This window comes from Oncorhynchus kisutch, linkage group LG8 (genome assembly GCF_002021735.2).
Source record: "Oncorhynchus kisutch isolate 150728-3 linkage group LG8, Okis_V2, whole genome shotgun sequence".
In the NCBI taxonomy this organism is placed as follows: domain Eukaryota; kingdom Metazoa; phylum Chordata; class Actinopteri; order Salmoniformes; family Salmonidae; genus Oncorhynchus; species Oncorhynchus kisutch.
In genome coordinates, this window is record NC_034181.2 from 40725383 (window position 1) to 40740445 (window position 15063).

Consider the following 15063-nt stretch of genomic DNA (forward strand, 5'->3'; position numbering starts at 1 on the left):
TATACCCTCCCTTTCTCTCTCCTCCACTCTGCATTTCCACTCCAATCCTCTCTCCCTCCGGGCTCAAAGGCAATCAGGGAAAAGGTTTGCTATTTCTGCTGCCACTCGTGACCACATTTAAATATTCTACAGAAAACCTTTCCCTTTTTCTCCCCACTTAACAGGTCGTGGAGGTACAGTACTTCAATTGGATATTGAAGGGTAATTCTACTGTCATGTCTACCTCTGGCTCAAACACGAGAGCGAGAGAAAGAGCGAGAGCGAGAGCGAGAGACTGGAAGTCATTATCTGGAACATAGGCTGTGTCTATATAGTACACTACTTTTTGACCAGGGCGCACAGAATATCAGCATAGAAAAAGAATGACAAGAACTGACATTCCCATTCTTTTATTTCTTGTTCTACTCATTCTCCATGCACCTCCCCGATTGGCTTCCAAAGGCCTGCTGGATGATGATGTCAGCATGCCTTCTGGACATTGGGTTTAGAGCCAGGGCCTGCTGTTGGCTGGAGGCATGACAGGGAGACACAGATTGAACCTGAAGTCTGATCCAATCACAGGACAGAGCCCGAGAGGTCTGATCCAATCACGGGGCAGACACAGGAGCGGCTGTGACATGTGCGGTCTAACGAGGGAAGGACCTACGGCGGTCCGACCGGGGAAAAGAAGAACCCACCAACGTACAGAACCCATTCTGACAGGCCTGTCACAAACACACCATATGGATAGCCATGAGCGTCATCGTCACTCCTGCTTATCTTGCCAACATTAAACCCACCATACAAGAAAACAAATGACGTTACAGAGAATAAAATGGCCTGGACACATTCTTACATTCTTGTCAAATTGTAGACTGAAATCGTGTAGGTGAAATTCTGTAGAGAGTACAGTACAGTGGCTTCTGTCTGGGGCTAGAAAGAGGTGCTATGGAAGGGCTGCTGCGTGCTGCGGTCCTGCCCAGCCCTCTTAGAGCTACTAACTCAAACCTCAGAACCCTTCTCTGTCCACACCTCCCTATCTAGGGAGAGGCCAGTTCCACGGGGGCTGAAGGCTGAGGAAGTGAGAGGGGGGGACTGAGGTCAGTGGCATCCTTCTCCCCGAAAGGCCCAGGGCCATCCCTCGCTCTCCTCTGACTGGGATTCCCCTCTCTGGGGAACTGCTTGACGAGAGACCCTGACTCCACCGCCGTCTCCTCCCCTACCTCCATCTAGGGCAGCGTATACATTAGCTGCAGACAGGCATGATGGGGGGTTGGAGGCTACAAATGTCACCTACAAAGGGAGATTTAATAAAAAATGACAGGGCCTGGCACCGGGAGTGTGCAGCCACATACTCTGGGAATTTGGGGATGCTGAAAGCAAGTGCCTATGATTTATAATTTAAGTAATGCCTCCACACTCCTTTTAATTCCACGGCCAGAAAGATAAAAACATTCACCCAGCGAGCAGTGGCCTGTATTCAACGATGCCAAGGGAAGCCAGCCCCCACAAAAAAATCTGCAATTTTTTTTTTTTTTTTACATATCTGTATTTCTGTATGTGTAGGCCATCTATCTAAAGTGCCGTCTGGTCAAAAAGAGTATTACATTGTTACTACCCACAGCATTGAATGCAGGGGAAGCCAGAGACCACTAGGCTTCCCTTGATATTTATCTTTTATAATAATAGCCGATCATCATTGAGCTAAAGTGAGTGAGCTCAACTGTTAATGGTCCTGGCTCACCAAAAAACAGTGTCAAGGGAAGCCAGTTTGGATTTGGATTCACACCCATCACAAGCCAAACATAATTTACAGAAAAAACTTGAATTGTTGTGTCTCTTTATGTCATTGTCCTTCGGTGGCTGGCTAGCTAGCTAAAATGGTCCCTTTCCTGAATTAGCCATGGATGGAGATAGGGATTTAGACTTGTGGTTTTACTTAGTTCTCCGTACAAATGATTATAACGGAGATTCTGATCCAATCATAAATTCATACATTGTTGTGCCCCTGGCCTGAGAAGATGAAAGTTCAATATGTAGCTAGATGTAGTAGGCTAATGTTAACTAGCTGGCCTAGTGCATCGTTACCCATGAACATAAGTTAGGCTAGGGAGCAAGCATTTTAGCCAGGTAGCCTAGGACAACAAAAACTAAAAGCGTGTACTATATGAGTCATGAAAGAGAGGAGGATGGCATTGGCATTTCTGAGAAAGTCAACATGTTTTTTCCCCTACTCAATCTCAAACACACACACACACACACACAGACACCCATTGAACTAAATAGTTTTTGGTACACGATATATACAAAAGTATGTGGACATCCCTTCAAATTAGTGGATTTGGCTATTTCAGCCACACCCGTTGCTGACAGGTGTATAAAATCCAGCACACAGCCACCCAATCTCCATAGAAAAGCAATGGCAGTAGAATGGCCTTACTGAAGAGCTCAGTGACTTTCAACATGGCGCCATCATAGGATGCCACATTTCCAACAAGTCAGTTCCACAAATATCTGCCCTGCTAGAGCTGCCCCAGTAAACTGTAAGTGCTGTTATTATGATATGGAAATGTCTAGGATCAACAATGCCTCAGCCATGAAGTGTTAGGCCACACAAGCTCACAGAACGGGACCGCCGAGTGATGAAGCTCGTAGCGTGTACAGATTGTCTGTCCTCGGTTGCAACACTCACTACAGAGTTCCAAACTGCCTCTGGAAGCAACGTTGGTACAAGAACTGTTCGTCATGAAATGGGATTCAAGGGCTGAGCAGCCACAAGCCAAAGATCACCATGTGCAATGCCAAGTGTAGGCTGGAGTGGTGGAAACACGTTCTCTGGAGGGATGAATCACACTTCACCAGATGGCAGTCCGACAGAGGAGTCTGGGTTAGGCGGATGCCAGGAGAACAATACCTGCCCCAATTCATAGTGCCAACTGTAAAGTTTGGTGGAGATCGAATAATGGTGTGGGGCTGTTTTCATGGTTCGGGGTAGGATATCTTAACGCTACAGCATACAATTACATTGTAGACAATTCAGTTTGGGGAAGGCCCTTTCCTGTTTCACCATGGCAATGTCCCCATGCACAAAGCGAGGTCCATACAGAAATGGTTTGTCGAGATCGGTGTGGAAGAACTTGACTGGCCGGCACAGAGACCTGACCTCAACCCCATCAAACACCTTTGGGATGAATTGAATGACCTCACTAATGCTCTTGTGGCTGAATGGAAGCAAGTCCCCACAGCAATGCTCCAACATCTAGTGGAAAGCCTTCCCTGAAGAGTGGAGGCTGTTATAGCAGCAAAGGGGGACCAACTCCATATTAATGCCCATGATTTTGGTATGAGATGTGTGACGAGTAGGTGTCCCAATACACTACATGACCAAAAGTATCTTAGTTGTCACTGTATAGGTGATTTGATGATGAAATATTGAAGTTGAAGTGATGCTGGAATAGTGGAGGCAGCTCCTGTTTTCTTTGCGACTTGCGGTAAATCTCTGTGGTTCTAAATCAATAGTTGTTTAGTAGTCCGAAAATGTCTGAAACATTAACTTGCTTTACCGTGCTGTAGTAGGTCATGTACAGTTGAAGTCGGAAATTTACCTACACCGTAGCCAAATACATTTAAACTCAGTTTTTCACAATTCCTGACACTTAATCCTAGTAAATATTCCCTGTCTTAGGTCAGTTAGGATCACAACTTTATTTTAAGAATATGAAATGTCAGAATAATGGTAGAGAGAATGATTTATTTCAGCTTTTATTTATTTCATCACATTCCCAGTGGGTCAAACGTTTACATACTATACACTCAATTAGTAATAGGTAGCATTGCTTTCACATTTTTTTTTACCTGGGTCAAACATTTCAGGTAGCCTTCCACAAGCTTCTCACAATAAGTTGGGTGACTATTGGCCCATTCCTCCTGACAGAGCTGGTGTAACTGAGTCAGGTTTGTAGGCCTCCTTGCTCGCACACGCTTTTTCAGTTCAGCCCCAACATTTTCTATAGGGTTGAGGTCAGGGCTTTGTGATGGCCACTCCAATACCTTGACTTTGTTGTCCTTAAGCCATTTTGCCACAACTTTGGAAGTATGCTTGGGGTCATTGTCCATTTGGAAGACCCATTTGCGACCAAGCTTTAACTTCCTGACTGATGTCTTGAGATGTTGCTTCAATATATCCACAAAATTTTCCATCCTCATGATGCCATCTATTTTGTGAAGTGCACCAGTCCCTCCTGCAGCAAAGCACCCCCACAACATGATGCTGCCACCCCCGTGCTTCATGGTTGGGATGGTGTTCTTCGGCTTGCAATCCTCCCCCTTTTTCCTCCAAACATAACAATGGTCATTATGGCCAAAGAGTTCTATTTTTGTTTCATCAGACCAGAGGACATTTCTACAAAAAGTAAGGTCTTTGTCCCAATGTGCAGTTGCAAACTGTAGTCTGGCTTTTTATGGCGGTTTTGGAGCAGTGGCTTCTTCCTTGCTGAGGGGCCTTTCAGGTTATGTCGATATAGGAGTTGTTTTACTGTGGATATAGATACTTTTGTACCGGTTTCCTCCAGCATCTTCACAAGGTCCATTGCTGTTGTTCTGGGATTGATTTGCACTTTTCGCACCAAAGTACTTTCATCTCTAGGAGACAGAACGTGTCTCCTTCCTGAGCAGTATGATGGCTGCGTGGTCCCATGGTGTTTATACTTGCATACTATTATTTGTACAGATTAACGTGGTACCTTCAGGCACTTGGAAATTGATCCCAGGATGAACCAGACTTGTGGAGGTCTACAATTCTTTTTCTGAGGTCGTGGCTGATTTATTTTCATTTCCCCATGATGTCAAGCAAAGAGGCAATGAGTTTGAAGGTAGGCCTTGAAATACATCCACAGGTACACCTCCAAATGACTCAAATGATGTCAATAAGCCTATCAGAAGTTTCTAAAGCCATGACAAAATTTTCTGGAATTTTCCAAGCTGTTTAGTCAACAAAGTCACTAAGTCAACTTATTGTATGTAAACTTCTGACCCACTGGAATTGTGATACAGTGAATTATAAGTGAAATAATCTGTCTGTAAACAATTGTAGGAAAAATTACTTAGAAAGTAAATGAAGTAGATGTCCTAACCGACTTGCCAAAATCATAGTTTGTTAACAATACATTTGTGGAGTGGTTGAAAAACGAGATTTAATGACTACAACCTAAGTGTATGTAAACTTCCCACTTCAACTGTACCTGCTTGCTTGTGGACTTCACCGGACAGATGTTGCGCTCTGGTTTTGTTATAAACAAAGGTGGGGTTGAATTTATCTTGCCCCCGTGTCTTCTTATTGTCTTTGCCACCGTTATATGTATATAGGCCTAGGCTAAGGATATGAACTTATAGGTTATATTGCAAACAACGCAACTGTCAAAACACATTTTTCCTGGCTTGGCTTCCTCAGTGGTATTACCTACACACTGGTATTTTTAAGCCCCCCCCCCCTCCCCGCCTCCCGTTTCTCCCGCTAAGCTCTGTGCGCTCAGGGGAAATTGATTGTCTGGCAAGCCGATCTGAATGCTTTCCGCCAGTTAAGTCCTTTTTTATTGAGGGTATGAGGTATTTTTAATGGGAGTCACGTCAATGAACTGTGCAGCCCCTCTGCATTTACATGCAGGGGGGGGGGGGGGGTCTAATACCCCTGCTGCCCCACTCCTCACCCCCCCCACCCATCCACCCACCGCCGCTTTCCTAAGCACCCACCCTCCTCACTGCTTTTGTGCAAAGGACAGAAGATGCAAATGGGAGAGCAGCTCCCCTCTCCTGTCACTGCCAGGTAACAATCTCCCTCCCACCCTCTTTCTCTCTGTGAGCGGTTGGAATCGTTCAGGCTAGGCAGAGACAGGCAGCAGCGTTCTACTGAGAGCCCGGGTCAACTTACCCCACAACGCCGCCTCCTCGTCCCTCATCTCTAACTGGGCCGCGGGTGATCGATCGACGATGACCTAGCTTTGCACGAGGGAGCTCAGTGTGTGCCCACATTCCCCCGGCCAAAGCCGACATCTGCCCCTCCGAACCCTTTTTGAGCCTGGCTGAACAATCCCCTCTCTCATTGAGGGGCAACGGCTATAGAGTACAGTACAATTCTGAAATCCAACACACAGTCTCACCTTCGCCGGGACAGAAAGGAGGCCAGTCTTCTCAAATCCACTCATTATAAACCTCAATGCGGCCACGGTGGTCATCTTTCAATCAACGGATTTAACAGGTGGACAGAGAGACAGAGAGCGAGAGAAGGGGGGACAAGGAGAAACTGTTCTTTTTATCTCCGACTCCCACTGGCTGCTCTTCAATAAGAGGCCCGGGGAGGAAGTGGGCTAATCCTGTCCAAATTGGAAGGAATCGATTAAGACGGCCATTCGAGGCCGACCTCTTTTGTCCTCGCACTCTTCATTTCTCCCCTCTTAATCACTTTCTCATTCACTCAACTGGACGGGCTTCACTCCACTATAGGTCTGCTCCATCCTCATGGAACCAGGAAACACTAACGTAAGGTCTGAACAACCAGGTCCTCTCTTTACCTCTCCCCTTTTGATAATTGACGCAGACAGGGGAAGGACATTGTTGAAAGCTAATTGGCCTGTCAGACCCAGGTTAGTATTTAATTTCTTGCCCTACAGCCAATCAGGGGTGTCGATAGCTGGGTAGAGCGAGGAAGGGGAGCAGGCACTGCCATCCCCATTAAAGGAGTAACATGTAACCTTTTAGCCATAATATTTGTGTGGGGTTTTTAAACTTGAGGAAGCGGAGTATCGCTTTACAACCTTATCGTACTTTAAAAAACATCTGTTACAAGTTGTCAACCTTGCAAACATGAATCAATCATGCAACAGTGAAAGGTGTACACAAGCTGGCCAGAACAATAAAGCTATTTTATTGTGGCATGCGGAAGTCAGAAAAGTATGTTTCCTTTACTACTGGTGATATGCTATTGAAAAGTAGGGCTATTAGCAGGTGAAATCGTTACGTGTACAATAGTTCCTTTAAGCTTCCCTAAGCTGAGGTAGACATTGCTAGGTTAGTGTGCTCCTTCTCTACTTCCCCTTTAATCGGCTTGTGAGGTACTAGGACTGCCACGCAAACATAGAACGTTCCCAGAGTATTTAGTGCCCTATAAGCGTAACAAGCCCGCCACACACACACACAGGACAGTTTTGTTCCACTAAAGGGTTAATCCTGAGGCTTCAGGGAATTTAGGCAGAAATTCACCTTCCAACGGGAATACGGCAGCTTTCTTTAATCCTTAGCTGGTCCAAACTAGTTTCTAGTTTCTTTCCCCTCCCGTTTTACATCATTTCCCATGGACATACAGTGTTTCATGTGAGGGAAGTTGGAGGCTTGTGTTCTGGGCTCAAACAGAGCAGCTGTGGTGCTTTACAGCCAGCCCACCGTGCCGCAGAGGCAGAGGCCAGACACTGTAAATGTTTACACACCCCGAGGGTCCCCGAGGGTCACCCAGGGCAAGGGAGGCACATTAAACACTAACACTGTTCAAACGCGGCGTTGCCAGGACTGCACAGTCAGCACAGCTAAACAGTCCCTCTCTTCACAATGAGGAACAACACGGCAACCCCAAAGACTCACTTTACTGTAAATGCACACCACATCAAATACAGTGCCTTGACTTTTTCCACATTTGTTGTGTTACAGAGTGAAATTAAAATGGATTAAATTGAAATTCTGTGTCACTGATCTACACACAATATCCCATAATGTCAAAGTGGAGTAGAAATGTGCTTAACAAGTTACATAATAAGTGGCATAGACTCACTCTGCATGCAATTATAGTGGTTAACATGATTTTTGAATGACTACCCCATCTCTGTACCCCACACATAGAGTTATCTGTAAGGTACACAAAGACCAGGGACGTTAATCAACGTAAGTTTCGCAAAGCAGGGCACCTATTGGTAGATTGGTGAGAAAAAAAAGCAGACACTGACTATCCCTTTGAGCATGCTGGAGTTATTAACTACACTTTGGATGGTGTACCACTACGCCCACTCACTAAAAAGATACAAGTGTCCTTCCTAACTCAGCTGCTGGAGAGGAAGGAAACCGCTCAGGGATTTCACCATGAGGCCAAGGGTGACTTTAAAACAGTTAGAGTTTAATGGCTCTGATAGGAGAAAACTGAGGATGGATCAACAACATTGTAGTTACTCCACAATAGTAACCTAAATGACAAAGTGAAAAGAAGAAAGCCTGTACAGAATACAATTATTCCAAAACATGCATCCTGTTTTCAATAAGGCACTAAAGTAATACTGCAAAAAAAATGTGGTAAAGAAATTAACTTTTTGCCCTGAATACAAAGCATTGTTTGGGGCAAATCCAACATATCACTGAGTAACACTCTTCATATTTTCAATCATGGTGGTGGCTGCATCATGTTATAGGTATGCTTGTCATCGGCATGGACTAAGGAGTTTTTTGGGGATACAAAAACAAAACAACACAACAAAACAAATTCATCTTTCAGTAGGAAAATTACAAACATACACTGGGGTTGCTTACCAAGACGATATTGAAATAATCCCAAGTGGCCTAGTTACAGTTTGCTCCTTGAAAATCTATGGGAAGACTTGAAAATGCCTGTCTAGCGATGATCAAGAACCAACTTGACAGAATAAATGGCCAAATATTGTACAATCCAGGTATGCAAAGCTCTTAGAGACTTACCAAAAAACTCTCATAGCTGTAATCATTGCCAACGAGGTTGAATACTTGTCTAATCAAGATGTGTTTTGTTTTACATAATCGTATACATTTTTCCTTCCAGTATGACATTAGAATATCGTGTGTAGATCATTGACAAAAAAGGACAATTAAATCCATTTTAATCTCACTTTCTAACCTAACAAAATGTGTCAAAAGTGGGGCTGACCCTATTTAGTCGACTGGTCGAGTTATTCGTTGTCTTTTGTTTGGAGTGCTCCTGTCAATCTTGAGTAAGGACACGCACCTGTTTATGCATAGAAGTACAGTCGGCCTAGGCTGCCTGGCCTGCGCGCAAATGTAGGCCTATAAATGTGCCCCATTTGGGGATCTGATACTATTTCTGATTGACTTTCTCACCATCACCGTGGAGCTTCTCAAAGTATTTTTTTATTTGAATCAAACAGCAAGTAAACAATGTCTATTTGACCTCCCTTGAGAATGACAATAGTTCCTTTGAAAAATATTTCCAGCGCTCTCCCTTTCTATAACCACTCAGCATGAAAGGAGAAAGAAATGTCATGCTCTGATCCGGTGGAAACGTCATAAAATAGGCCGATCTGATTATTTCTTATACCTTGCACAAATAGCCGACAGCTGTGGCTGTCTGTCCGGAGTTTAATGGCGCAGGAAAATCTGAGGGCCCAGAATATTTTATACAATGTTTCAAGTTTGCTAACACAAGATTTTGGATATAAGTTCATTGTTGATACAATGTTTCAAGTTCCTTGCAGACAGGCCATGCGTGGCCAATGTGATTTATAGGATATTTATCTTTAAATCGGGATATTTTCTACCTGCGGGCTGCAATGTTTTTACTTGTTGGCTTAAGGTAGGCTATTTGTACATATTGGCAATAGAAGTTACTTTTACATTTGTATCATTTTCATTTAGATATCATTTTGATTAACCACATGACATTGATTTGTAGATATTTAGACTTTATTATAAATTAAATTAAACTGTTCCACGAAAATGTGCATATGAAAATCATAACTGGCATGCAGAACAATAGAAATGGTACGATAACATGGCACTCCAAATGGAAAAGGTTTCAGACTGCTGGTGTAGCCTATTACCAGCAACTTCAGGAGCGTAACGGCAGAATCTGCTAAGGCCAGTAGCAATGGGCAGCGGGGGGAGGGGGACATTCCCCCCCCCCCCCCCTTCTGGTTAGGCTATATTGATCTCTGGCTCCCTCTTTAGTAATTTGTGTTTCTTAATTTTTAATTGAAGTGCATAAAGTTCAGTAGCCTACATATAGTTGAATTTATTCAAACAGTGTGTCTATATATGGAAAAATACACATTTTAACATTTCGACCAATCGATTGGTTGAAAGAACAGACGACTCTCGGTCGACCAAGATTTTCATTAGTCGGGGACAGCCCTGGTAAAAAGTCAAGAGGTGTGAATACTTTCTAAAGGCACTGTACATTTGGAAACAACAAATAACGTCAACCTAACAAAACACTTGACCTTTCTTATATTTCCTTGTCGTGGACTTACATTTTCGGCTGAGGGCTTGAGGCGGCTCCAGGGCCTTGCTAGCACACAGGGGGTGCTGGGAGGATGGGATGGGAGGGTTCTGCCTCCTCTGCAGGCAGGCCAGCATGGTGGGGGGGTGGGGAGACAACTACAGCCGGAGGACTGCCAAGGCCAACCTGGGGGAGAAAGAGAACGAGAGAAGAGAACGAGAGAAGGGAATGAAGAAAGAATGTGAGAAAAGCATCAGAACAGAAGAAGCAAAACTTCACGGGCATGGAAGTCTGTGAAGCTCAGTAGCAGGCTGGGACAAGGACTGGCTCGATGCCGCCTACAACTGCCTGTCTTCTTAGGAACTCTGTGACAATGATAAACATGCACCTGCCCTGTGCTGGGGGCAGAAGAGTTCAAACAGGTTAGAGGAAGGAGGGTCCAAACTGACGCTTTCAAACATGGCATCTGCTCTAGCGTGACTTCTGTCTATTAGATACACCTCTAACTAACACAAAGTGCCTTCAGAAAGTATCCACACCCCTTAAATTTTTACACATTTTGTTGTGTTACAGCCTGAATTTAAAATGTATTAAATAGAAGGGTTTTTGTCACTGGCCTACACACAAAATACCCCATAATGTCAAAGTAGAATAACGTTTTTGATTTTTTTGACTAATTAATAAAAAAATGAAAATCTGTAATGTCTTCAGTCAATACAGAGCATTCGGAATTTATTCAGACCCTTTGACTTTTTCCACATTTATTAATAATACAAAACGGAACTATCACCAGTGGTAAAGTATCAATTGTGATACTTGAGTAAAAGTATAGATACCTTAATAGAAAATTACTCAAGTAAAAGTAAGTCACCCAGTAAAATACTACTTGAGTAAAAGTCTAAAAGTATTTGGCTCTAAATATACTTAAGTATCAAAAGTAAAAGTATAAATAATTTCTAATTCCTTAAAATGCACTGATAGCCAGGGGGAACACTCATTTACAAATTATGCATTTGTGTTTAGTAAGTTTGCCAGATCAGAGGCAGTAGGGATGACCACGTGTTATCTTGATAAGTGCATGAATTGGACCATTTTCCGGTCAGCTTAGCATTCAAAACATAACGAGTACTTTTGGGTGTCAGGGAAAATGTATGGAGTAAAAACGACATTATTTTCTTTAGGAATGTAGTGAAGTAAATGTTGTCAAAATAAATAAATAGTAAAGTAAAGTGCAGATACCCAATAAAACTACTTAAGTAGTACTTTGAAGTATTTATACTTACGTACTTTACATCACTGAATAGAACATTTACATAAGCATTCAGACTCTTTACTCAGTACTTTGTTTAAGCACCTTTGGCAGCGATTACAGCCTCGAGTCTTCTTGGGTATGACGCTACAAGCTTGGCACACCGGTATTTGGGGAGTTTCTCCAATTCTTCTCTGCAGATCATCTCAAGCTCTGTCACGTTGGATGGGGAGCGTCGCTGCACATCTATTTTCAGGTCTCTCCAGAGATGTTTGATCGGGTTCAAGTCCAAGCGGCTGTCATGTGCCTTTTACTGAGGATTGGCTTCCGTCTGGCCACTCTACCATGAAGGCCTGATTGGTGGAGTGCTGCAGAGATTGTTGTCCTTCTGGAAGGTTCTCCCATTTCCACAGAGGAATTCTGAAGCTCTGTCAGAGTGACCATCGAGTTCTTGGTCACCTCCCTGATCAAGGCCCTTCTCCCCCGATTGCTGAGTTTGGCCAGGCGGTCAGCTCTAGGAAGAGTCTTGGTGGTTCCAAACGTCTTCTAAAGAATGATGGAGGACAGTGTGTTCTTGGGGACCTTCAATGCTGCAGAAATGTTTTTGTACCCTTCCCCGTATATGCTCCTTGACACAATCCTGTCTCAGAGCTCTACGGACAATTCCTTCATCCTCATGGCTTGGTTTTTGCCTTGACATGCACTGTCAACTGTGGGACCTTATATAGACAAGTGTGTGCCTTTCCAAATCATGTCCAATCAATTGAATTTACCACAGGTGGACTCTAATCAAGTTTTAGAAACAACTTTTTCCTCTGTAATGAATACGCTATTGTCCGGTTGGAATATTATTGAAGATTTATTATAAAAAGACCCTAAGGATTGATTGTAAACATCGTTTGAAATGTTTCTACAATCTGTAATGGAACTCTTGACTTTTCGTCTGGATTTTGCGCTCGCGCATTGTGCCTTTGGAATAGTGAACTAAACGCTCAAAAAAAATGGAAGTATTTGGACATAAATATGGACGTAATCGAACAAAACAAACATTTCTTGTGGAAGTGGAAGTCCTGGGAGTGCATTCCGACAAAGATCAGCAAAGGTAAGTGAAGATTTATAATGCTATTTATGACTTTTGTTGACTCCACAACTTGGCGGGTAACTGTATGGCTTGCTTTTGATGATTGAATATTGTGCTTTTGCCGTAAATCTTTTTAGAAATCTGACACAGCGGTTGCATTAAGAACAAGTTTATCTTTAATTCTATGTAAAACATGTATCTTTCATCAAAGTTTATGATGAGTATTTCTGTTATTTGATGTGGCTCTCTGCAATTTCTCCGGATGTTTTGGAGGCATTTCTGAACATGGCGCCAATGTAAACTGAGGTTTTTGGATATAAATATGAACTTGATCGAACAAAACATACATGTATTGTGTAACATTGAGTCCTGGGAGTGTCATCTGATGAAGATCGTCAAAGGTTAGGGATTCATTTTATTTATATTTCTGCTTTTTGGGACACCTCTCTGTAGTTGTAAAATGGCTGAATGCTTTCTGTGACTAGTTGCTGACCTAACATAATGGTATGTTCTGCTTTCGCCGAAAAGCCTTTTTGAAATCGGACACTGTGGTTGGATTAACGAGAAGTGTATCTTTAAAATGGTGCAAAATACTTGTATGGTTGAGGAATTTTAATTATGGGATTTCTGTTGTTTTGAATTTGGGGCCCTGCAATTTCACTGGCTGTTGGCGAGGTGGGACGCTAGCGTACCGAACGATCCCAGAGAGGTTAAGGACTGGGGAGTTTTTCAGGATAAAAAAGAAACGCAAAGGAGCTAAGCACAGGCAAAATCCTAGAGAAAAACCTGGTTCAGTCTGCTTTCCACCATACACTGGGAGATGAATTCCCAGGACAATAACAGCACAGTAACTGATTGTCAGCAGGACAATAACATAAAACACAAGGCCAAATCTACACTGGAGTTGCAAGTGTGGCCAAGTGGCCAAGTTACGGTTTTGACTAAAATCTACTTCAAAATCTTTGGCAAGACCTGAAAATGGTTGTCTAGCAATGATCAACAACCATTTTGACAGAGCTTGAAGAATTTTGAAAATAATAAATGGGCAAATGTTGCACAATCCAGGTGTGGGGAGCTCTTAGAGACTTACCCAGAAAGACAGCTGTAATCGCTGCCAAAGGTGATTCTAAAGTGTATTGACTCAGGGGTGTGAATATTTACGTCAATCAGATATTTCTGCATTTCATTTTCAATACATTTGCTAGAATTTCCAAAAACAAGTTTTCACTTTGTCATTATGTGTATTGTGTGTGGACGGGTGAGAAGTATTATTATTTTTATTCAATTTTGAATTCAGGCTGTAAAACAACAAAATGTGGAATAAGTCAAGGGGTATGAATACTTTCTGAAGGCACTGTACAGTACATACACACACACATACACTCCTGTGCCATGGTGATTGATAGCATTATCTCTGGACAGCAAAAAAATGGTAATCTTGAGAAACAGCAGTCTGTCTGTAGCAACTTAACATGCGACCGCTCTCGGAAACTGTCAGCAAAGGCCTGGGGGACCAAGATATGTATGTGTGTGTGTGTGTGTGTGTGTGTGTGTGTGTGTGTGTGTGTGTGTGTGTGTGTGTGTGTGTGTGTGAGAGAATAGGCAAATGGGTGGGGAGGGGGAGTGCCAACCCTGCATCAGGGCCAGTGACGGCACTAATCAATCTCCCCGTAGGCTATAAATCTCCAGCTCTATGACCATAAAGACCCAAATGCCTCACAGAATGTAAGTTAGTGTGTATAAACTCTATCGCCTCATTCGTTGTAGACTAAACACAATGTAAAAACAGTAGATCAGAACCTCAAACTATAAGTAAGTCTATAATGTTTAAAGCATGTGTGTGTGCATCCATTTCCATACCCCATTTAAAAGGGACTTCAATATTTTGTCTTGCCAATTCACCCTCTGAATGGCACACACACAATCCATGTTTCAATTGTCTCAAGGCTTAAAAATTATTCTCTAACCTGTCTCCTCCCCTTAATCTACAATGATTAGAATTAGATTTAAAAACTGGTCGTGATTGGGAGTGCCATAGACATGCGCACAATTGGCCCAGTGTCGTCCGGGTTAGGGTTTGACCGGGGTAGGCCGTGATTGTAAATAAGAATTTGTTCTTATTAACTGACTTCACTAGTTAAATACAGGTTAAATAAATTTAAATTAAAAGTTACAAAAATATGGATCAGAGCTTTCACCTGGGTTCACCTGGTCATTCTATGTCCTGTGTGTGTGTATATATATATATATATATATTATATATATGTTTTTTAGTTTATACATTTTCAGGATGAAAAAACACTTTCAGTGTAAACTTAAACAACTAAAACTCAGATATAAAGTACATAAATATAAATGGACCTACTGTCACGCCCTGGTCGAAGTATTTTGTGTTTATCTTTATTTATTTGGTCAGGCCAGGGTGTGGCATGGGTTTTTGTATGTGGTGTGTATGTATGGGGATTGTAGCTAGTGGGGTGTTATAGTTAAGTCTATGGCTGTCTGAAGTGGTTC

General features: G+C 42.8%; 1 protein-coding gene across 3 annotated transcripts in view; it reads right to left on the reverse strand.

The window, feature by feature from the left end:
• The window catches only part of fam222aa (family with sequence similarity 222 member Aa), a 78698-nt gene that overhangs the window by 24973 nt on the left and 38662 nt on the right, over positions 1-15063 (reverse strand). For 2 of the 3 annotated variants that reach the window (XM_020489547.2, XM_031830381.1), the window contains exon 2: positions 10251-10405. The exons of the other annotated variant lie outside the window; for it this stretch is intronic. In XM_020489547.2, coding sequence (XP_020345136.1) covers positions 10251-10356 — 106 coding nt within the window. In that variant the 5' untranslated portion in view covers positions 10357-10405. The remainder of the gene's footprint in view (positions 1-10250; positions 10406-15063) is intronic. 3 annotated transcript variants of the gene reach the window in all.